The sequence below is a fragment of the Anser brachyrhynchus genome (assembly GCF_964034855.1).
Source record: "Anser brachyrhynchus genome assembly, chromosome: Z".
In the NCBI taxonomy this organism is placed as follows: domain Eukaryota; kingdom Metazoa; phylum Chordata; class Aves; order Anseriformes; family Anatidae; genus Anser; species Anser brachyrhynchus.
Window position 1 is genome coordinate 63,972,749 of NC_137697.1, and position 24,881 is coordinate 63,997,629.

At 35.9% G+C, this 24,881-nt stretch overlaps 1 protein-coding gene across 1 annotated transcript in view; it reads left to right on the top strand.

The window, feature by feature from the left end:
- The window catches only part of MCCC2 (methylcrotonyl-CoA carboxylase subunit 2), a 38,986-nt gene extending 14,916 nt beyond the window's left edge, over positions 1-24,070 (top strand). The window contains exons 7-17 of the mRNA XM_080574918.1: positions 550-663; positions 8,147-8,211; positions 9,106-9,205; positions 10,181-10,276; positions 11,545-11,617; positions 11,843-11,919; positions 13,908-13,974; positions 14,258-14,414; positions 15,197-15,311; positions 16,691-16,776; positions 23,834-24,070. Of these exons, the coding sequence (XP_080431044.1) occupies positions 550-663; positions 8,147-8,211; positions 9,106-9,205; positions 10,181-10,276; positions 11,545-11,617; positions 11,843-11,919; positions 13,908-13,974; positions 14,258-14,414; positions 15,197-15,311; positions 16,691-16,776; positions 23,834-23,951 (1,068 nt within the window). The 3' untranslated portion in view covers positions 23,952-24,070. The remainder of the gene's footprint in view (positions 1-549; positions 664-8,146; positions 8,212-9,105; positions 9,206-10,180; positions 10,277-11,544; positions 11,618-11,842; positions 11,920-13,907; positions 13,975-14,257; positions 14,415-15,196; positions 15,312-16,690; positions 16,777-23,833) is intronic.
- Positions 24,071-24,881: the final 811 nt, after the last annotated feature.

Genomic DNA, 24,881 nt, shown 5'->3' on the forward strand with positions numbered 1-24,881 from the left:
TAGATGTTATTCATGCTCAAGATAACAATGAGTTATACAACACACCTTGAAGGGGCAGAGCTGATGTGGTGGCTGTTAGTTGATCCATTGAAGAACTGAAGTTATGTACTAGTAGATGTGAGAAATTTTCTTTGAAGGCTGCTAACATTGGTGAAATTATACCGATAACCAACAACTGATACCCCGAGTTGTAAATGCCAGGAGCAAACTTTAGCTTTCAACCTGTAACAGTTCACTGGTAAAGACATATTCCACTATAGAATGTTAGTTCCCTCAAATATTTCACATATGTGGCATACGGTATTTCATATATGGAATTTCATGCAGGGGGGTCTCAAGAAGATGGGTTGAAAACTAGAGATGTTCCCTTGTTTTTGGAAGAAAAGCTAAAACTTAAATAATATTTTTGCCCTGTCAGGCAAAAGTAATCTTGTAGTACTGTCCCAGAAATTATTCAAATCAATACAATATATAGTAGTAGTTACGCACATGAAATTTGTTTTAAAGGGCTTAACAATTCTTTACTTGTGTTTTTTCTTTTCCCAATAGATAGCAGTAGTAATGGGATCCTGTACGGCAGGAGGAGCATACGTACCTGCAATGGCTGATGAAAGCATTATTGTCAGCAAACAGGGAACAATATTCTTGGGAGGGCCACCACTGGTAAGCATAGAGAGGTTTTTAGTAACATAGCCAAAAAATTTTACACTGCTGACAATTGTACTACTTGAACTATTCAGACTGATTTTGGTGAGATGTTTCCAGATCGTCTGTAGGTAATTTTGCATTTTTAAATATATCTGAATGTTTATATCCTTAATTAAAACTTTTCTATCTGTTATAGCAATGTGTATATATATAAACTAGAATTTGTTAAACTTTTTATAGTACCACTTTGAGATTTCTATGCACATTTTAAATGGTAGGAATGCCTTCTATATTCAGTTAAATAGTCTCTTGATTTGACCTGAAATAAAAAAAAAAAAACAACAAAAAACTACAACTGTGTGTTGTATCTCAGAGTCTAGATCAGAGAACTAGATGGACTAAGCAGATGGACTAATTAGCTATATTTTATGTCAGCTTATAGACAAAAGAGATGCACTAATTATGTAGTTCGTCATCATTTCTCTGCCTTCTTAGTAAGGAAACTGTTTCTAAAGAAACTGACCTGAAACTCCAGTGAATTAAAAGTTGCTTTTATTGTGGAACACACACTGGAATCTGTGGCTGTGCAAAATGCTGCAGCATAAGGTGACTTGAAAATTATGATAGCTAGGCTACAACAGGAAAGGGAGTGTTTAAGTGGGTTTATGTTTTTTAAAAAACAGTGTATGTTCCAGCATGGGCTTGATTTTATACTGATAAAAATCCTATTTTTTTCCTGACAAGTATTGTTTTACTCAACATAAACTTTATGAGGGAAAAAGGAATCTTATGTAATAAGTGTTATGTTAGTGCTAGAGATAAGGTAAGGCTGCTGGTAAGGCAGCACTCAGCATAACTAGTCTGGGTGAAACCTGACTAGGTAAACTGCTTCTTTGAAATAGTCAAGTTCTCATTGAACAAACTGGTCTGAGGCAGCATGTTGTCTCTGTTTTAGTTATATTGTCTTGGAAACTATTAAGGGTGTTTCCTTTGATAGAGCCAAGAGCAAATCAAATGTCTAGGAAAAAGTCCTTCCACCCTGAGCAAAGGAGAAATCACTTTTTAAGAGCAGTGTTAATGAGGATACTGCTCCACTCTATTCTGTAGTAACAGAGAAAGGGGAATCTGCTGGAATTCACTTCTTTCCACCACTTATGATACTGTGAAAAATTTAGCAGATCCTATGAACTATGGGAAAACAAACACGGACATCTTTTGTTGTTAAGCAGTTCCTAAAGCATGACTGGGTTAATTTCCTTAAAAGCTTGAAGAAGTTACCCTGTGGTGCCATTTAGTGTTTACTTGTATAGTATTGCTTTCATTTCCACAATATATTTTTACATTTTATTCTTTTCCTTAAGTGTTTTTTTGTTTGCTTGCTTTTTTTTTTTTTTTTGCTTTGTCTTGGTCCTAAAATTGTATTTATTGTTTTATACACTTTTTTCTTTCCAAGTTCTATGTAAAAATGGAGTTGAAATTCTTGTGCATCTTAAAAGAAACAAAACTACTGGTTATTCAAACATACTTTGCTATGGCTGTTAAATAGTAATTATTGTTCCAGAACATCTTAAATTCAGAGTGTAACTGACATTGAAAGTGTGTGTGTGGGGGGGAGACCTATTAGTACAAGCACACTTTGTTGCCTACCTTAATAAAATAATGTATTTAACTTGAAGTATTTTATTATTATAATGGAGACTTTCCAAGTTAACAAGAACAACAAAGTAATCAGCAAAAGCAAATGCAGTAAATAATAACTATGCCATTTATTGCTAATTAATTTATTGCTCATTTGCTGATAGAATTTATTTGGCATTAATTGTTGTTTCAAATGTCTTACATATGTCTCTGTTCCTTTTTATCTTGCATTAGTTTTTTTCAGCATGCGGTTTTTAGGTAAACAAAGACAAATTCTCCCCCAAAATGAAGTAATGTTCTGTAAATTTATCACAGTAATTTAGATATTAGGAATGTCTTTGTGAAAGGAAACATACATATGAATGAAGATATTAGTTGAGAATATTGGTATTAGTTGCATGAGTAACACTGGGTGATTCATATATCTTTTTTATTGAAATAAAGAAATTACTAGGATGAAAGAAATGAGCTTTTACATCTGACTGTTAATAGCTTGCTTATCATGTTACAAATAACTGCCACTGGTTGCAGGAACACTCAAGCTGTCTAGGCACAAAGTCTTTTTAGGCCCAGCACTGTTCATTAGCTTAGGCAGTGGCACGTAAGTGGCATTACAGCCTCTGGAGCTTGCTCAAGTTCAGAGTAATTTGTTGCAGAAGCTCTGCTGGTAAATCTGAAAGACCGGAGCAAACCCTGCTTTTCTGACAGCATTTCCACAGGGGAAAGCACCGGGGAGCGTGGTGCACCTTGAGTGATTCTGCTTGGAGCTCTGTTAGAGCTGGAAAGGTTCATCAGACCCAGAGGGGACCCCTTGGGTACAACAAGTCGTATGTCCTGGGGGAGCATTGTGGTTTAACCTGGCAGGCAGCTGAGCCCCACACAGCTGCTTGCCCTCCCCAGGTGGGATGGGGGAGAGAATTGAAAAGGTAAAAGTGGAAGAACTCCTGGGTTGAGATAAAGCCAGTTCAACAGGTAAAGCAGAAGCTGCACATACAAGTAAAGCAAAACAAGGAATTAGTTCACCACTTCCCATCATTGGGGAGATGTTCAGCTACTTCCAAGAAAGCGGGGCATATCAGATGTGACAATTTTTTGGGAAGACAAACACCATCAATGTGAATGTCCTAGCAGCAGCAACCTCTCACAGCCACTCCCCCCAGCTTTATTGCTGAGCATGATGACACATGGTACAGGACATCCCTGTGGTCCATTTGGGCCAACTGTCCTGGCTTTGTCCCCTCCCAGCTCCTGGTGCACCCACAGTGTCCTCGCTGGTGGGGCAGCACCAGAAGCTGAAAGTTCCTTGGCTCTGTGTGACCACTGCTCCGCAACCACTGAAACAGTGATGTGTTATCATCATTATTCTCATCCTAAATCGAAAACACAGCACCGTACCAGCTTCTAGGAAGAAAATAAACTCTATCCCAGCCACACAAGCAGTTTCTTTCAAGCTTCAGCATTAAGCAAATACAAAATGAGAGAGCTAGCCCAGTACTAGCCAGCAAGCTGAAAAATAGGAAAACATGTTCTTTCATTCTAAGGGGATAGTACTCTTTTAACATTGCAAGGGAATTTAAATCATTCATCTTTATCACTGAGATGTGGAAACCATGTAGGAGACTTTTGCCAAGTGGGTGAAAAAGGCTGGCCCGAGTCAAGTCTCAAAGGGAAGATTTACCTAGGCAAGGCAGTGATTGCATAGATATTGTGAAGTCAGAAGGGAAGAAAACTTTTCACCACTTCCAGAGGAAGATTTCACAACTATCCTGCAATTTAATTTGTTCCTTAGCAACCTGTAGATGTAATGATCTTTATCTTTGTGTGTATAGATCAAACTTTATTATCACAACCTGTCAGCTTTCCTGTTTGGTAGAGCTTTTCTCACTAACAATTTTTTGCTTGCCTTTCTGTAAGTATCAAAATTACTTCAGACTCCCGTAGAAACATCCACTCCATGTTGTAGTAGATATTGTAGCCATTATTGTGTATGATGTGTTCCCCAAAAACGTTGATCCTGTATGAAAAGAATTGGATTGGAGTTTTCTGCTCACCTGCCTAAAACAAAACGTCCTAAGGAAATGAAAGAAAAAACTTGAGGATAGATATAATTAGTCTTGGGATGTGTACACTTTAAAAAAAAAAGAAAGTAATTGCAGGTATAGTACAAAGACTGAAGTGCAAGTTTTGTCAATGTTCTTCTTCTCTGGAAGGTGAGGAGTAAGGACTTCATAAGCAGATAGATCTCAATAGTAAGAGGAGCAGTGCCACCATAGTAATATGACAGAGCCATTCGTCTGTACTTGACCAAGTTGAAGAATCAATATCCTTGCCCTTGGCAATACTGATTCATAGCTTAGGGTGCCATGTTGATTGATAGGCTTCTCCATCTCATCCAAAACTTATGATCCTTCCTCCCCCAGGGAAAGTGTGCCGCTTCCTGTGTTCTGAAGTGAAGGGAAGCCTGGTGAAAATGGAAAAGTGCAAAATTCCTGTAGATTTATGTGCTAGGAGTTCTTCTATGCGTCAGCTCATCTGTTTGGGAAATGTGTATTACTATTCTAGAAACGTTATATGATTATAGTATTTACTTAAAGGATTTTAAAAGATGGGTAAGTGGCCTATAAGTTACTCAAGATACTGAAACTTTATATTTTCACTTGAATAGTAATCGTTCAAAATGAGTGATTATTCACAAGCTTGCACTTTAGTCCAGTGAATCTACATGTCTTTGGAACTGTAATATTCATTAGCTGTAATTTAGTTGCATTCAGAGTGCCTGAGGAATTTGACCTTTTGTCTGAAGTGTTTGGAATTCTAGTTATAGTAATGCAATGAAATGAATTGGATGATTTTGTTTTTAAATTTTACCCAGAAGTACTTGAAAATGTTTGCTATAGACCTGTTGTGTACCTCTTATTAACCTATTTTTAATCTGTTGTTCGTGGGCCTGCAGTCTTGATTGAAAGTTCAGGGTATTATAAATTAAATAAATGAAATTAGGAACTGAGATGCAAAGAAAAACCTCATGGTGTTAGAAAATGAAGGATATGTATCTATAAACATGCCATCTGAATTAAAGGATAGGCCTCTTAATGACACACAAAAAGGGGCAAAATAATTCAGTTTTCAAAGGGCTTTCTTTTGCTTCCTTTTTTTTTTTTTTGTGATTATCACCTTATGTAAGGAAAGTCGATGTTTTTTCTTCTTTTTACTACATATTACCACTTTTTGAAAGAGGTGTTTAATTGCTAATGACATTCCAGATTTAGAAGAAAGTTGTATTAGCTACTTTTGAATGGAATTTATCTTTATTTCCTAGTGATGAATTGTCCCCTTTTTAGGTATAGAAGACGAGTACTTACTCGGCCAAGACTCACACTTTTCTTGAAGGGCCTTAGGTTAGGATGGGTTTAGGAAGGCCAAAGTCCACCTGGAGCTGAATCTGGCAAGGGGCATGAAGGACAGAAAGAAGGGCTTCTATAGGTATCGCAGCAGTAAAAGAAAGTCAAGAGAAAATAGGAGCCTGCTGCAGAACAGCATAGGGAAACTGGTGACAACAGACGTGGAAGAGGCTGAGATACTCAATGCTGTTTTTGCCTTGGCCTTTATTGTTAGTGTTCAGGAGTTCCAGGTCCCTGAGGCCAGGGGGAATAGCATAGGAGGGTCAAGTTAAGGACCATCTAAATAGTTTAGACATAGACAGGTCTAGGGGGTCTGATGAGATGCACCCATGAGTACTAAGCAACACAGCAGATGTCATTGCATGGTCACACTTTGAAAGTTGTGGTGATCAGGGTAGGTTTCTGAGATTGGAAGGTGGCAAAGAAGGCAAGAAGGAGGATCCAGATAACTACAGGCTAGTCAGCATTGCCACAATACCTGGGAAGGTGAAGGAGCAAATAATCCTGGAAGCTGTTTCCAAAAATATTATGGACAAGAAGATGACTGGGAGTAGTCTGGTTGGATTTTCAGTGAGGAAATCAAGCCTGACCAACCCAGTATCCCTCTATGCTAAGATGACTGGTTCAGTGGATGAGGAGAGAGTAGTAGATGTTGTTTATCTTGACTTTGATGAGGCTTTTGACAGTGTCTCCTGAAATAGCAAACTGAATGGACAGTAAGGTGGATTGGAAACTGGCTGAACTGCTGGGCTCAGCAAGTTTGCAAATAATGCAAAACTGGGAGGAGTGGTTGATGGAGCAGATAGGTGTGCTGCCATTCAGTGGGACCTTTACAAGCTGTACAAAGGGACTCACAAGGGCCTCTTGAAGTTCAATCAAGGTGAATGCTCATTGGAAGAAATAACCCTATGCACCGGAGCAGGCCAGGGACTAACCAGTTGGGAAGGTGCTGGACACCGAGTTGAACACGGGCCAGCATTTTGCCCTTGCAGCAAGGTGGCCAGCAACATCCTGGTTTGCTTTGGGAAGAGTATTTCCAGCAAGTCAGGGGTGGTAATTCTTCCCCTCTACTCAGCACATTTGGGGTGCTGGGTTCAGATCTGGTCTCCCAGTACAAAAAAAAGACAAGGACTTACTGGAGTAAATCCAGTGAAGGGACTGGAGCATCTGTGATACGGGGAGAAGCTGAGAGCTGAGACTTTTTGTTCTCATTAAGGGAAGGCTCAAAGGGAATCTCTCCATGTGTATGAGTACCTGGTCAGGGGGAGTAAACGTGTTGGAGCCAGACTTCTCATTGGAGTTCAGTGACAGGTCAAGAGGCAAACTAAAATATGGGAAATTATTATTATTATTTAAACAACAACAACAACAAAACCCACAAACAATCAAACAAACAAAACACATTTTTACTGTGAGGATTGGGTGATCATGCACCAAACCCAGTTGTCCAGAGAGGTTTTGGGGTCTTCATCACTGGAGATATTCAAAACCCAGCAGTCCATGGTCATGAATCTTGGAAACTGAAATCTGGTTTGGAGTGATAGTTTTCTCTTCCCTAGTGTCTTTTGCTACCTCTGTACTCTCTGTGGGTGGTGAATAATGGTTTCACTAGCTTGCAATGAATCCTTTTCAAAGGAGTATGGCAGAGCTTGTGGGAAAGGTATTTCAGTGGAAGTGCGTCAAAAAGTTTTTTTTTACCATGCAGAAAATGATATTGCTTTATTTTAAGAAGGAATTCAGTCACTCTTAAATTATCCTGTCAGGTCTATAATTTGATAGATCTAGGATTTAGATCATGCATTCCAGTTATTTTTATGGAGACATCCTAGTTAATCCAAACAGTTTTATGCCATTGATGCACTCTTCTTAGAAAACGATTATTATTAAATTATTGTGTTTATAATGGAAGATCTAGGGAATACAAACTGATAATGATAGTTTTATGATTAGTGTTTAAATAAGTAACTTAAAATTCACAGAAGAGAAGTTTGTGTAGAGAAAACAAACTAAGCAGAATCAGAATGCACAGTTTCAGCTGGGTATTGTTTTTTTTTGTTGTTGCTGTTTGAAACAATGCAGGATGTATAACATTTCAAATTGCATTTGTTAACTGCTAAAAAATCATTTTGTGAAAATGCATGTTCATAAACCTAAGGCGTGTGTAAGTATGCCCACACTAATAATAGACACAACAACAGATACTGCAGTAAATGGAGAATCTTTCTCAATAAAAACTACATATAAATACTAGATAATAAAGATACAAAGTAAAATTAAGTAATTTTGGCAGGGTTCTGAGTTGTCATGTTTGAAGTGCTCTGAGGGAGAGTAACTGAGAAAATATTATTAATGAATAAATATTTTGCAAAGTACAGTTTTATTGCTATAACTAAGCCTATATAAATATTAATGCAAGACAAGTGTCAATTCTAATGCTCATTTTCCTTTTCTTGTTGTAGGTTAAAGCAGCAACAGGTGAAGAAGTATCAGCAGAGGATCTTGGAGGGGCAGATCTTCACTGCAGGTTTAAAGAAATATTTTCCTGGAGTTAATTTCTTCCATCCTTTAAGCTTTATTAGAGTGGTTTATTTATTGATTGAATTTGTTATTATTTAGATTTTAAAAGTTAAATATTTATTTGTCATTATCTGATACTGGTGGTTAATTTTGTTGTTAAGAGTAGTGTAGTTAGTCTGTTACTCCAAGTAGAATCTTATTTGTTTCACTTACTGCTTTAAAATACTTAAGTGTGTATCTAACGTACTGCAATATCATTCACAATATGGAGGACTTTGCTATATTGTTTTATGCTGAGTGCTATTAGAATAATAATAAATTTTGAGAAAGTTAATATGTTTTTGTAGATTGTATGTCAATTGGAACTTACTACAAAGAAAATCAAAATAGCCTGTGTTTTTCCTAAGAGAATACCTATCAAAATAAAGACTTCAATGCTTTTTCTAAAATGAAAAGAATGGTAAAAAGAGCTAGGTAGTGCAATAAGTTAGGTATTGCTGTAGAATAAATGCTTAATTTTTACTTCAGTTTATTGAAATGACTGAAGAATTGCCTTCAAGGGCAGTTTGTAGTATTTTTTTTTTAAATAAATTTTTCTTTATAATTTCAAATTAATTTTCATTTCCATTTGAACAATGTTTGCCATCTTTTATGTTGTCATTTAGATTTTTGGTTTACTAGAGTTACTATTTTGTGTCCTGTCTGATAACATGACTGTACTGTTTAAAAGAAAAGTTCAGACATGGGTTTTACTTCGAATGCAATTTTATAAGATAGCATGCAGAGCTGTGTTTTAGCATCTATATTTTAAATAAACAGTCTTGAAAGTTTTTAAAAGCTTTAATTTTCATTCTTAGATTTTTAAAAAAATCTTTATATTCCTATTATTATTTAAATACAGAAAATCTGGTGTAACAGATCATTATGCTTTGGATGACAGTCATGCACTTCATCTAGCAAGGAAAGCTGTAAGAAGTTTAAATCTCCAGAAGAAAATAGATGTAAGTATATAGAACATTCTCGGAAAACACTTCATTTTTTAAAGTATGAATGCTCTTCTTCCCCTGATTTATACAACATATTTTTTGTCTCTGACTTTAAACACTTTGGAAATAGAATTTATGATTCTTGTCCTTAATGTTTTATCTAATGCTTCAATTCTGCAATTAATTACATTCATACTGTATCATTCCCAGTGAAACATGCACTATAACTAGAACAGCACTTCAGAATCACAGATTTGCACTTTAGGATGAACTCAGTCTTGCCAGGTGCCGCATTTAATTTTAAGCTTACATGGTCATTCCCATGGACTTGAAATTTGATAACTGCTAAAGCAGTTGTTTGAGCATGAACTTTTTGTGATTATTAACAAAAAGATGTAAAACATAAGATAAATCTACATTATGTCTTTTTGGTACCTTAGGTTTTGTAATGTATTGTTACTGATCTAAAAAATTCTTTTTAGAAAAAAAGGCAACTATGATATAGTGGAGAAATTATCTTAACCTATGCTGGGGGAAATGTAAAAGGGTGAATTGGAGATAAAATCTTTGCAGCTGAAGGAAGCCAAGATATTGCATTTAGTGGAATGGCAGAAATCCTTGTTTTTTTCAGAATACTACCTGTCTAATAGGGCATAGGGGAATAAAAAAGAAAGGGGAAGACATGATTAATTTTTGATGACATGGAAGAAGTTATTAATGTGGAGCACATGTGGAGGAGTACACAGGAGTAAAAACAAAGGCCCTCATCTTTGTTTCAGTAAGTGAGAAGGAATTATCAATCTTCTATTTAAGAAACTTGATCTTTATGCAGAATGAGGTCAAGCTAGTAGACATTTTGTGGCTGTGGCTGGCGAAGAGAAGACTGTGTTCAAAGCAGTCTAAACTCTAACTGGTGTTTGTTTTTTTCTAAATCATAATGTAGAACAATAATGCCTTTGTTGTGAAAATTGTTTTGTTAACTTGGTACAGGTGACTGTAGAACCATCAGAAGAGCCTTTATTTCCTGCTGATGAAATATATGGAATAGTTGGTGACCAGCTAAAAAGAAACTTTGATGTCAAAGAGGTATGAATAGAAATGGGATATATACATGTACTCTGTTTTCTTGCAGGAAAGCACTATTTATGTTAACATAGTTTGTCTGCAGAAATTTGGTTTAGGGCATATAGTGAATATTTAAATATTATAAATTTTTTAATGTATTTCTGGATGTCGTTATCTAACAGATCCATTGCAATGGCAATGACATGTTGAAAACATAATGCATTTTCTTTATACTTCTAAGAAGGGTAATCAAAGATAAGAGATTGATAGAATGGTGAAAAAAATTCCAAGAAATAGTGAACTTTTGGCTAAAGATTCTATAGACTTGCCAAGTGATATGACAGCTTTCTTCTTCTATTAGTCTTGACAAAATAAAGATCAAATATTTAAAGATCTATGGAGTGTAAGCATCCTAGACAATTCAATGCTCTTCCAACCATGTGAGGAGACTATTGTACTCTACCGCAAATCTCTTGTAATTATTTGCTTCCATACGTGCAGAGAGCAACCACACCCTCTCATTTTTTTGCACAGATAACATATACAGAGCTTTTCCCACTACAAACCAAGTATTTATTTTAGAAAGAATCTTAGTGTGTACCTTCCTTAAAATATTTTATCAGAAATTACTATGATTTATTTTGCATTAAGAGGAAAAAAAGCTTTTATTGAGTCTCACTTGAACTACACCCTGGAACACTGGAGTCTAAATAAATACCCAGCTTGGATTTATTCTCTTTTAAAGTTGAAATAAATATCTTCTGGGGAACATCTTGCTAGCAACAGATCTATATTTATTTAAAACGCTCCTTTGCATCCCTGAGAAACCTCAGGACAAATGTTCATTATTTTTACATGTCAAAAACTTAAGCAGAGATGAAAATGTAGTTATCTCTAAGAAAGTGACTCATGGCTGTATATATTTTTCTCTTTATAAATGTGAGCCTATTGATTAATGTTTAATATAACCAGAGGTACCAGTTGTTCTTTGAAATGGAACTAATCAGAAAAACTTTCTTCCTGTTTATTTCAACTGCTTAGTTACAATAGCCTTAGCCTTGAAATTCCATTTTTTTATAAGCAAGTAGACAAATTACACTTTAAAAAGTAAGTGGGCTTTGCCTGCCATCCAGACTACTTACATGGTGGACTACTTGATATTCTCTGACTTAAAAGCATTCATTTTAAGTAATTTTAAGTCAAGATGCTACCATGTTCTTTCTTTCTAAAAAAAATTACAAACTATGAAGGATTGGGTGTTTCATTCTATTTTTCTATTTTTTCTTAAGGTTATTGCTAGAATTGTAGATGGAAGTAAATTTGATGAATTCAAAGCCTTGTATGGGGATACTTTAATCACAGGTATTTAAAAATACAATTATTCTATGTATACTCCCACTGATTTTATACTTTTTATCCATTTTGTTTGGATTACCCAGTGGTATTTTTAATAGTGTTTTTTTTTTCCTTAAAAGAATAGCAGTTTCTGTTATTAAGAGAAAGTGTTACTAAGAGAAAGTGTTATCTTTTTGTGCTACAGTAAAATAAATATACATCGTAATTTGTAAATTTACCTGTCCTCTTCAGGATTTGCAAGAATATTTGGTTACCCAGTAGGAATTATTGGAAACAATGGAGTTCTTTTCTCAGAGTCAGCAAAAAAGGTAAATAAAGAGCTTCTTAACCACTGAGAAACAAACCTTAAGTTGAACAATTTGCTCTTAAAACATGGAACGTTTTTTAAATAATGAAAGGGGACTGTCTGCAAATTGATCATGTAAATAAGAAATAGCTTAATAAACTAAAAATAATTGACCTTATTTTAGTGTTGGTTCTTTCGGTTCTTCTGATATGAAGTAAATAGGTCAATAGGAAAATAAAGACAACACTTGAATTTGATTGACTATAACACAGTTGAAATATTACATCTTGAAACTTACAACTCTTACAAGAAAAATGCATACTGATTACTTCAAAAAGCCTGTTAATTATAATTCCTGAACTCCAAGCTGATGTACTACCATAAATCACATCATTGTTTTGATAGTAACTGGAAAATTTCAAACCTGGATTCCGATATTCAGCTCATTGACTTACCAAAGATTTAATTTTCATACTTTGCTGTGGCAGCTCTTAGACTAATGAGAAAACATGCATGGTCTCATAAACTCTGTGAAACAGAGTACCTGTTTTGTGAATCAAAGGGCATCTTTGAGGTTTGGGGATTGGAGATGGTAAAAAGATACTGTGCAAGGCGGAGTGTTTATTTACCTTGTTCTGTGTTTAGTTATTTTTTTCAAGAACGGCTATCAGTTGAATTTTTTGTAATAGCAATTCCATATGGTAGTTTTATGCTTCAGGCTCCTCAAACTAATGGTTAGGAAATCAGTATTAAAAATCTATAGGAAGAAAGAGGCCTTTATGAGGGAGTTGAAGAAAGGAAGTAATTTTACTTGATTTATTGCTGTCATAAAATAATACACAAAATTGAGTTTTATGTACTGGAGCACTGCAGTAAGTGACATTGTTTTCAGCTAGTGTTTTCTTAATCACAGTTATTTCCAAATTGAAAATAATTCTTTCAGTATTTCTAATACTTCCAGTATTTTTCTGATGATTTAGAGTTGCAACTTTTTTTCCTACCAATTTAAAAATGAAAGGAATCTCCCTTGGTTTGCTGACTTTTGCTGATGTGTTGGTACTCTATGAGGAGATAGTCAAGTTTCACTTGTTTCGCTTTATCCATGACATTGCATCTGTAAGCTTCCTAATCTAACAACACTTTTTTTCATTTTTATAGTGATTTGGAGACTTAAAGAAAAAAAACAGTATAGCAAGAGTACTGTGATCTTTTTCTGATGATCACTATGTTTTTTTTGAGCACTTCTCTGAAAAAGCTAGCTAAAGATTGTTTCATTATTTTTCTCCTTTTTGTGTGTGTCCTTTTTCTAAATGTTGCTGGTTTTGTATTGTGAAGAGGTTGGAGATTTTTTCTCAGTTGCAGTGATACTTTTTTTACCCTTTTTTTTTTATGATACCAGCAATGTGTAAGTAAGCTGAGAAACTACATTGTTTTAGATTATGCCTAGTTGAAACAGAAGGTTGGATTCTGCTATTCTTACCTTTGCTAGAAAAATTGGCTTTCCTTGAAAATGTAGAGAGGAGATTATGTCCTGAGAAAAGGGGAAGGAACGTTGTAGCAATTGACAGGGCAGGAGCAAATAATGTATGCGAGCCTTGCTCAGTTTCAAAGAATAATTTTCTTTTACAAGGAAAATGGGGAGATATTTTTTTCTGACCAGCTGTGCAGGTTCCATGACAGTATTACAAACCTCTGTCAGATGCCACATTTTAACTGCATATTGGCCAAGTCAAAACAGTTGAACTTCTCAGTACAAGCAGTAATACTTTTTAAGGATATTATTTTTTCTTTGGACTTGGTATTTTTGGCATTTTCTTACTTCTGCTAGAGTTGAATTATGTTTTGCAGCTTACTTTGGATGGAGAAGTTGGCTGGCACTTTATGATACAGATATTCCAATGGACTTCAGTGGAAGGAGACTGTCACATACTTCTAAATGCTGGTAGTAAGGGCTTCACTGATCCAATACTTAAAGGCTTACCCCTTCTTCTTTTTTTTTCCTCCCCACAGGGTACACATTTCATCCAGTTGTGTTGCCAGAGAAATATTCCCATTGTGTTTTTGCAGAATATTACAGGTAAGCTCAGTATTATGAAGTTTCACTATGCTGTAGGCTTTGCTGTTAACTGTTAAGGCTGTAACTTTTAGACAGCATCTTGTGTGCTTTATTTTATCTACATCTCCAGCCTCTTCTGGAATCGGTCTGGCTGCAGCTTGTGAAGGCCTTGCCTTATTGATGATTTGTTCTTGTTGTCTTACTTTTGTTTTTTTGGATGTGCTCTGTATTGCATATTAGAAAGTACAGCACAGTGTGATAGTATAAAGTTACTAACCCTTTTTTTCATCACTTAACTCATTAGGTTTCATGGTTGGTAGAGAATATGAAGCTGGAGGGATAGCAAAAGATGGTGCCAAGATGGTAACTGCTGTAGCTTGTGCCAGTGTACCTAAGATAACAGTCATTATCGGTGGTTCTTATGGTGCTGGGAACTACGGGATGTGTGGAAGAGCATACAGGTAAGTGTTACTTCAAATTACAACAGGACATAGCACTAAGTTAAGATACTGTAACCTTAAAGTACCTTTCTGAAAAGCTATTTTAATTCTTGCAGAAGTTGTACTCTTAGAAAAACAGAAGAATTCTCATAGAATATGGTCTTAAGTAAATAACAACCATACAAACCTGTAGAGACAGTTAGGCTCATGATTAACCATAATATGTGTGACAGTAGAGATTTTCTAATGTGTAAACCTGCTGACATGCTTTTCTCCCATTATTGTTCTTGGGTCAGAAAATCAACAGTCCTAAACAATCACTAGGTGGTATGGGCTGGTCCTTTATTCTGCATTCATGTGAAGAGACCTGGCTTGAATTAAAAAAGCCTTCATTCACTTTAACGAATCTGGATTTTATGAGCAGTGTTTGCAAAACTTCTAAGGATTTATTTTTGTGACCCATCGGACATGACTCATGAATATTTTTTAAAATTATTTTTCGAGATCCCTGCTACTACTGAAGTTGTTAGTGATATTTTAAAGAGAAATGTTCCCGGGGGGCTGTGAGATGAAGAGACACAAGAACGAGGGAAATTAATTTTTAAGGTGCTTGAGTATAGGAAATGAGCAGAATATTTGTATTTTCAAACATAATGCTGCAAGCATCGAAAATGTTAATTTGCATTCTTTGTAAACCAATGAATTGTAAGACTGTCATGCATAAAATGCATCTGAGTGAGAATTAGTTCTTTACCAAGAAATTATGCATTGTCTAATTTTAATACTTAACGTGTGTTTTTCAGTCCAAGATTTCTTTATATGTGGCCAAATGCTCGCATATCGGTGATGGGAGGGGAACAAGCTGCAACTGTTCTAGCTACAATAGCAAAGGACCAAAAGGCAAGGGAGGGAAAACAGGTACATCTTTCTTCTTTCATTTGCAGTACCGTTACTATAATTTACTTCTTCACTGGAGCTCTCACGTTGTAAGCCAGGGAAGGATGTTACAGGGTAAGACACCAGTGAGCTATGGTTCTCCTAATACCACCCAGCACATTGACAAAAATGAAATATTTGTGAAATATTACATCTTCTAAATGTGAAAGTCATTCATGACATTTCTTGTGTTTGTTTAGAAGGAGAGGTATTTCTTATATTATCATCTTTTCGGATTTTTTTTGCACGATTGTTTGTTCTGCCTGAGATGAGCAGCAAGGGACTCCCACTCCCCCACACCCACTTGGGAGTATGAGGAGGAATACGTGAGAACAAAGTGTCTTTCCATTTACTTTTGAAGTAGGCAGTTTTATAGAAAACTGATCTTCAAATTATTCAGTGACTGATAGTTACAAGGTTTATAATAGGAGAAGCCCTTGGAGGATTGGAAAAGTTTTTGACTCATTTAATCATTTTAACTAATAGTTAGTGGTATTTTGTTTAATAATATTTTTCTAGTTTCTCTGTACACAGTTTTCTGCTGTGTTTTTGTGTTTGTACTGTGTGAAGTGATTTTACTGTAATGTCTTAAAATTGCTTGTATTTATCATGAGTAGTTGTTCAGAATAGTGAATCAGTATGTACTTGTTATCTCTGAAGTTCTTTTTTCTGCTCTTTATTTTGACTTTCCATGGATACAACATATTGATCCTCATCTCTCTCTGTCTCAACTTCCCAAATCCCTAAGATTGTCGGAATGATGCACAGAAAGTAAAAATATTATTATTAAAAAATTATTAAAAAATAATTGTAGTTAATGTCAGTAAAGTGTGTTAGAGACTTGAAAGTTTTCTGAATTACAGTAGTGACCACTCTGGATCAGAGAAACATAGTACTAGAATAGAACAGACTGGTTTTATTAAAAAGTATTGCCAAAGGCAAGTCAGAACAGGGTTTATTCAGTAAAGTAGCATCAGTAATTTTTTGGAATCTAGTCCCCAATTATTCTTATACTTGGTTAAGTCTATTAATAAAATCTCAGTTTATTATCTGCAGAAAAATTAGATGAGTAAGTATGGCAATAGGACTTTCTGTTTCGCTATATATTTCTACTCTTTTTCCTACCCACCCATTTTGAAAAGTGATATTTTAATTCCACTAATTAAATTTATAAGCAAAATAATTTAGCAAATTATTTAGCAAATTGCTAAATTGATAATTGTAGGTAAAAAGATGGAAAAAATCTGGAGAGATAATTTAGGCTATTTCTGCTTGTTTTATGCTGCTTGTAAAGTTTTACTGTCGTTGCAGAAGAAAATAATTTTTTTTTAATCTATGTTTGTTTATTTGTTTTGTTACAGTTATCTGAGGCAGATGAAGCAGCTTTGAAGGAGCCAATCATTAGGAGGTTTGAGGAGGAAGGAAACCCTTATTATTCCAGTGCAAGGTAACATAAAACTGACTTTTCCAAAACTTGGTTATAATCACAGGACATAACAATGACACCTAAATCTTGATGTTGTAGAAGAGCAGAACAGAGCACTCTAGAGCAAACGTTTTGTTTGATGTGCAGGAATACAGCACCACAAGCTTCAAACCAATGTTTTGTCTGTCTTGTCTCTAAGACTTTGTAGTGCAAACTATTTCAAAAGAAGGCATGCACTTCCAGGAATTACTGTGCTGGTTCTGTAAGTAATGATACAGTAGGGAGATAATCCTTAACTGGTCTTCCGAAACATGGAATTTATATTCTGTGTATTTCGTTCTGGATAAGTCTTAGATCATTCTGTCCACTGCAGCATCTGGTCACCTTTCTAAAGCCTATTGAAATGTACTGAAGCATGCATGGATTCTACATCTAGAAGAGGCCAGTGGTAAACGAGAAGTTTCAGGAATACCTGAAGCAATTTGTAAATCTTGGGTCACGTAGATGCCTACTGAATGATAGGAATTCAGGTAGGGCATTAGCTGATGGGTGAAGCGTATTCATATATGAATATGCTGACAAGTCATCCAAAACTACCACAGTAGTCCTCTGTAGCATTTGTTCCTTAGTTTTATGGAATATTGTCAATGCCCAGGAACTAGTTAGGCTGATGAAGCAAGGTGGCATCCCAGACCGTGGCCTGTGGAAACTGGTTTGGGGCTTCTTGGCCTTGAATTGTTATTCTGGGTTAGTTTCATCCTGTTTGTAATAGTAATTCTGTGAACTTTTCTGCTTGTGGTATCCAAAAGCTAATTCTTCATAGGCTCGCAGCTGCTAGTTTTAGGATTAGCATAAAATAATAAGACTTTACTGTGCCTCTGTAGCCAGTTTGCACCTTTGGTGTCTGCTGTGTATATTGTTTGCGTGACTGAATTAGAATTATTGATGGTCTTGTTACCTGCAAGGCAGGAATTTGGGAAATAATGTGAGTACAATGTGTTTGGAATATGATAAGTTTTGATGGGGTCATCATGGGCAGAAATTATATGAACAGGTGGGTGCAAGGTATTCTGTAAATGTCTTACAGAAGCCACTAAGAGAAGGAGCTGGGAGCTTTTTTATCTGACTTGATACAAGTTAAACCTCATGCCTGTCAAATCTCACACATGAGCAACATTGTAGCATCAGTGACCTCCTATATAAATTGTTAGTTCCTCATGATCCAAAGAAAGGTATAAAATTAATGGTAGTTTAACTCTTTTTTTCTGTTGGGATACTGGAATGAACTTAACTGTAATAATTATACCTACAGAATCCATATTCATTTTAGTATTCTGACTAGATGAATGCCTTCATCAAACAGAAGCTATTGCTCTTTTGCCATGTTTGGTGCTGTGATGGGCTAAGTATTCTCAATAGGGTATGCAGCATGGCAATTTAGGCAGATTGCACTGGTACAGGCATATATCACGTAGGTCAGGGATGTAGGGAGAGTTTTTGTTTTGTCACTCCTTGGTTTCTGTTTTTGGCAAAGGTCTACATGGCAATGTTGCAGAGGGTCATCATGGATGTTCTCAGCTTCTTGAGGTTTTGTGCATATGTGCAATCCCCACAGCTACTAAATTAGTTTGTGTTTTTTACTGTGTTTTTTACATATAGTCAATGAAGATACTTATGTGAAATCCTTATTTTTGATTGACGTGGACTTTCTGTAGGCATGCTGTTGTTTGTTTTTTTTCCCCAACCCTTTAAATCAGTTTAAATTTCATAGGATTTCCCCCAAACTGAGATGGTGTCAGCTGTTGAAAACTTTTGTGCTATCTCTGTTGGTCCCCCTTAAAGATCAAGCTTAGGACCTCTGTCGCAAAACTTTGTGTTCCTCCCTGTGGCAAGAAGGAAAAATCAAAACACATGCTGTCATCCTTTGTAACTGGATTTTAAGGAGAATTTTCCACTGAAATAATAACGTTAAAAAATGAGTCAAACTGTCTGTATTTAAAATGAATCCCTACCATGAAGGAGGAAATGAATAGTCTGATTTTTTTTAAATATTTGCTCTTCTTAATATGCTCACTGAAAACACAGTCACAGTCTCTTTGTACTCATGATTGAAAATGATTGGATTTATTTAACACTCAATATATTCAGTATATCAGTGATACAAAAACTTGTCCCCTCCCAAAAAACAACAGACCATTGCTACAATTTGGAGCAGTAAATTACTAATCTGCAACAAAGTAGTTTCATACATAAGATTAAGGTTAGGATTTTAAAAAGTCAGGTTCTAAATTTTTAATAACATTTGGTGATTTTAGGTATGAAACTTGAATATTTAATACCAGCTTTCTGCTCCCTATTGACCAGCTTTTTGACCCAGTTTGTTTCCAGAATGTCTTGCCATTTTGTAAAGCCATGTTGGAAATACATAGGCACCTCAATAAATAACCTAACTGCCAGGGGTTAGGAAGTACACTTAAGCAAAGGATGTGGCTCCTAATATATATATATATATATATATATATATATATATATATATATATATATAAAAAGGCACGGTTGTTAATACTCCCTATTATACCTGTAGCTTGCACAGATGTGAGGTGGCTAGCTGAGACCTACCTTGGGTCTGGATTGTGTCTGGTTGAGTTCATGGGATGCTGCGCTCAAGCTAATAAACCCAGCTGGGATGTGAAGTCAAATGTCAGAGCTGACATCCCTCTGAGATTCATCTGTCTGCAAGCAGTGAAAGCAAAATGTCCCTTGTCACTGAGTGCTTGTGAGAGCAGTGTGTGACTAACTCAGGTCAAGACAGTCCAGGTTGATTTCTCTCTCTCTGTCCATGCATTGGACAGAGTAGTGTAGTTGGCATTGTATAGGAGCTCTTAATTGCTCTCTGCTTTCTGGTAGAGGTACTTGGGTATATTGGTAGATACTCCTAAGTTTTCTGCCTTCATTTCATGACTGCCAGTGCTATCTTGCATATCTTGTTCCTTCATTTATCACTAATCCCGAAGCAAGATCTCAGACCAATTGCTCAGAAGTTTTTATTGTTGTGGGGTAGGCTGCCCAACCAGAAACACTGACATGAAGCAGGTTTACACTGCCTGTGGCAAGTAATGTATGGAAGGAAGGGATTTGGCACCGTAGAGCCAACCTGCTTGTCAGCCAACATCAGCAGTTGCTCATTGTCAAGCATTTGTTGTAGGTCAGGGAGAAGTAATCTGTTCCTTTTGTCCTAAAGGATACTTCCTTTCTGATCCCAAGCATAGTTAAAAAACAAAACCAAACCAAAACCAAACCAAAACAAAACAAAAAACAAAACAAACAAAAAACACAGACAGTTGACTGTCAGCCACATCAGGGTGTCTGTTTGAAACTGGATCCAGACAGCCTTGGTTTTGTCGGACACTAGCTATGCCCCTCCACCAAAAAGACAAACCAAATGTTTGCTGGAGAAAACTCCAACAAATAGCTTTGCATTGCTGTGAGGAAAGGAATGATAGTTGGAGATAAAGCCTGCTTTCTTTATGACTGCTTGAATGCAGCCAGTTTGGAAGCTCCCTCATGCTGTCCTAAGTTATGGGGACTTTGTCTCACCTCTAACATCCTCTGAGATTGATGTGGCTCTTCCAGTTGACTTCATTAGGCTTTGACTCAAGCTTTGAGCAGTACCAAGAAGGAAGGAAAACATCCTAATGATCTTGGAAAAAAAGGCAAATTTCCTTATTTACTCTTCTTTTTTATTTTTGCTTATAAATTGCAACTTGTTACATGTACAGAATGTCAATACTGTTCCCCACAGTTGTATTTTCTAATCAAAATTTAATCAATTATTTGATTAGAACCTTTCACACTGAGCAGACTTAATTAACAAAAGTCATTAGGCAGCACCCATTTTAATGAGCTATATTAATCCGCTTACAGGTTTCTAAAAGGAGTTTCAGCAGTTTACATCATAACAAATTACATGAGCATTTTCCTTTTGGGGGCTGTTCATTTCTTGTACTCAGAGCATTTCTGTTATGAATGTTTTATAAATGTGGATGTGACTCATGTTCTAGCAATGGGGTTTTAATAGATAGTTTAATTATTAATGTTACATCCCAGTAGAAAATGTAGTTTTCTTTAAACAAAGAGAAGCAGAAACCAGGGGTGGCCATATGAGAGCGGCTTGACTTTTATGCAGCATGAAATCTGTGTTTGTGAATATAACTTCATTGTGTTATTACAAAAAACAAATCTGCCATTAAAATGTGCTTCATGTTTGGAAGTGTTTGTGAAAGTATTGGTCACTAGGAAGTTGCATCTTGGGAAGAACCACATTAAGTCGGTGATTCGTTTTAATTCAGATCGTTCCTGCCCTCCTCAACCCTCAGCAGATTTATTAAACACTTCTAAGAAGTTAGAATAACTTAATTTAGTTTTATTGGTTTTCATAATTAAAAAGTTCACTGTGAGTGTTCATTAAAAAAGTTGAACTGGAGAACAAATGAAGCTGTAACATCCAAAAAGAAAATACCTGCTTAAAAATAGAAATCAGTATATTTGTAATTGTTACTATAGTCAAATTTTTTAGTCTTAAGAAAACAGCAAAGTAGTGCTGATTGATTTGACCTCAAAAACTATGTTGGTTTTCACTATTAACACAGACCTTCTCCCTTCCCCCAGATTAATCTGACTAAATTAATCAAAATTTAATATCTAAAACACAAGAAAAGTGAAGGAAAATAGCTTACATTAAAGTTTGGTAATGCATACTTCATGATGTTGAATGTGTAGGGAATGTTTTGTCTTTGCCATTCTGTCATGCTAGATTACGTAAATAGGTATAACCACTATGCTTGGGGAAAAACAAACAAATTCAACAAATGCTTAAATAAATCTCAGTAGAACAAAGTTACATTCTGTCCCTTTCTTATTTTGAACAAAAAACCCTTCCAGTTATTTTCACTGTATGGTTAAGCAGTCCTTGCTCTGAGTCTCTTTTCAATGGAGTATTGTTAAAATATGCCAAAATATTTTAACAATTTTTAACTTACTGTTAAAAGCTACAGTTAAAAAAGCAATTACTCATGGGAAGCAGACTGCAAGAGGTTATACCACGCACTTTATCCAAAATACGATACAGACAATTATTGTCTTTTTTCTGCAGCACAATTTGCTAGTACAACCTCTGTGCAGGCGTGGCTCTTAGAATATTCTAGTTCAAGGCTGGAGCTGTCCAGCCCACTAGAAAGGAGATATTCACAAGAAAATCCTACACTGAGAACAAATTAGATAGAGCTACCTTTACCTTATATTTGTTATTTGGCTCTGTAGCACTTTTTTTTTTTTCTCACCTTTGGAAGAAGTACTGTCTTTTTCAGACTTCTTTCTGGGTTAGTCGTGACTCCTGTCAGCCTGGTCATTGAGCCTCACTCTGGTGTAAAATTTCTTAAACAAACTTTGGTTTTCAGTCACAACAAAGAATAAGGTAATTTTGCCCAATTAACAGGAATGTATTCCCCATTTCAAACCTCTTTCTCCTTTTGTACTTCAGCTGTGCTCTTGTGCCCTATTTAGGGTAGTAGTCTCCTGTACATGGGCAGCTGCACCATGATAAATTTGTATTTATAGTAGAACCTTCTTTCTGAGTCAGGTATCTTTTTTATTCTGGTAGCTGGAGAACATGCACCTAAGCTGAGACTGAATCCTTGTGCCTCATCTTGTTACAGGTGTCCTTTATTGCAGTTCCACTTTGTGCATCCTAGGAAAGATATATATAGTTTTTGCAAAAATAAAAATGTACATCGTCAGTCATTTAATATTTTTCTCTGATTTGATGAATTTAGTTTCACCATAAATGGCAACACATATCAAAGACAGAAAACTGTCAGAACTGTCTGTTGGTGCCTCGAGGTTATCGGCATGTATTTATGCACATTTTGCAGTCCTGTTTCTTTTGGGGGTAGGCTTTTAGTATTGAGAGAAATGTGCAAAATACATTGTTTCCTGTCTAATTGCTTTTTTTTTTTTGATTAATCTTCAAACAGTAAGAAAGGGTTTGAAGCTGGAAGCTTCAATTAGAAAGGAATGGCTGTCTGTGCATTCTCTTAATGAAGAGACGGTGTTAGCGCCCTATCCATGACTCTTTCTTGTAGTTTTAAAACACATTAGTAGAGCAGTCTTTCCAAAGACAAAGAATAAAATGTAGACATGACAGCACTGCAGTAAGTTCTGGAAAGACGCAAAGAAAGTCTCGCTAGGGAAAGATGGGATGGAGGAGGAACATCACTGTCTTAACTGAAGGTACTATACCTGTGTTTTGCATACCCTGGCTAAAATGTTTGCTTCTTTAAGGAAGACTTGAGTTGCAATGAGCAGTGTGGTATCTTGTTTAACTATATCACCAAGGAGGTAGTGGATGTACAATATTTACAGTTTTGTGGCCTGCTGGGGGTTTTGACATGGTTTTCATTTTGGGTAAGATGGAGATGTGGAGAACTGATGCTACAAGAACTTTGATTTTTGGATAACGTCGAAGAGGTTGTTTACAAGTGTTTATGAGTTTGGGGACTACAAATCTGGTATGTGCTTAGAGGTTTTGACACAGTGCATATTCATAATTTAATCGCCTTCAGGGCAGTAAAAAGGAGGGTATTAGCTTAGAGTTGTTTAGAAATGGACTTCAGAAAAAATAAATACAATGGATATTGGAAGTACTTAAAATTAAGCTAGCTCTTTTAATGACAAAAATATAAACATATGAAGCACACTTATCTGGCAGCTTGACTAATCTGAGTGACATACATAATGATCGGACATAGTCCTTAGCATTTTTAGTAGAAGAAGGTAGCTTCTTGTGAAAAGGTCGTTTTCTACGTTATCCAAAATTTATACTTTGTTTTAGAAAACAATTTACTCAAAATAATACACACTAGTCTACTGCATTGATGGTAAGGTGAATTAACTCGGTTTCATGCGTAATTTAGCTCTTTAGTCCTTGCAATTTAGTATAACCATTTTCAGTTTTGCCTACTTGAAAATCTACCAGCTGTGTATGTTAATTTAATTTAATTATTTTTTGTCTTTTTTCTAGATTGTGGGATGATGGAATTATTGATCCAGCTGATACTAGACTGGTTTTGGGCCTCAGTCTCAGCGCAGCACTAAATGCACCTTCTAAGAAGACAGAATTTGGGGTTTTCAGGATGTAATCTAAATGTATGCTAATCAGAATTACCTCTGTATATTATAACTGGGACCGGAGAGTGAACTTACTACAACGTTGAGGTGTTTTAAACCAGTTTAAAAAATAAAGCTTTATACAGTACTATTCTTGATGGAAAAGTCCTATTTATTTATTTTGACTGAGTAATCATCACCGTCTTTCAGTGTTTTGGTACTGATTTGGTACCAGTCATAGTGCTTATATAACACTGCATTGCCCTGTTCATGAATAAACTGCAACTTCTGTCATTAAGTTAAAAAGTTTGACAAGAAAACATTGATATCGTCTCTTATCTAAATAAATCTGCAAAATAAACTGCATAATTGGTGCTTATTAGCGCCTTTATTTCTTTTAATTCTTTTCTGTATGTCTCCTACAAAAGCAACGTATTATTGAAATTCAACAACAACAACAAAACCAGCACATTGCTGGTGAATAAACTCTGCAAAAAAGTGCAGTAATGGCAGCCAGGGAGTTCAACACAGCATGAAATTATAGATTTCACACAGTTGTTGGCATTTTGGCCTTTCTCTGGCTTTCATCCAGAGAACATTACTCTTCTGTACGATTCTCTGAAGTCAAAACAACAAGAGAATCTGATGGATGCATAGCTTTTTCTGGAAGAGCTGGAGAGAGTAGACTACATCTGTGTGAGCTGCAGGTTTCTGAGAGCACTTCTGAAGACGGGTTGGCTGCTAAGGTGTTTCAACATCTTGCTCCAGTGGCGTGATGCTTCTGGCAGTTTTAGTTTCACAAGGACATGGCATCCTCTCCAAATGGGTCAATGGTTGACCGAGAGCACTTGCCTGAATCCCACCAACTTTGGGGTTGTTAAGATGCTGGAAGTGCTTTGTTAAATCTTCCAATTTATTTAGTGTAGTTTGTTGCAGTGTAATGTTTTTAAAGAATTCAGTGT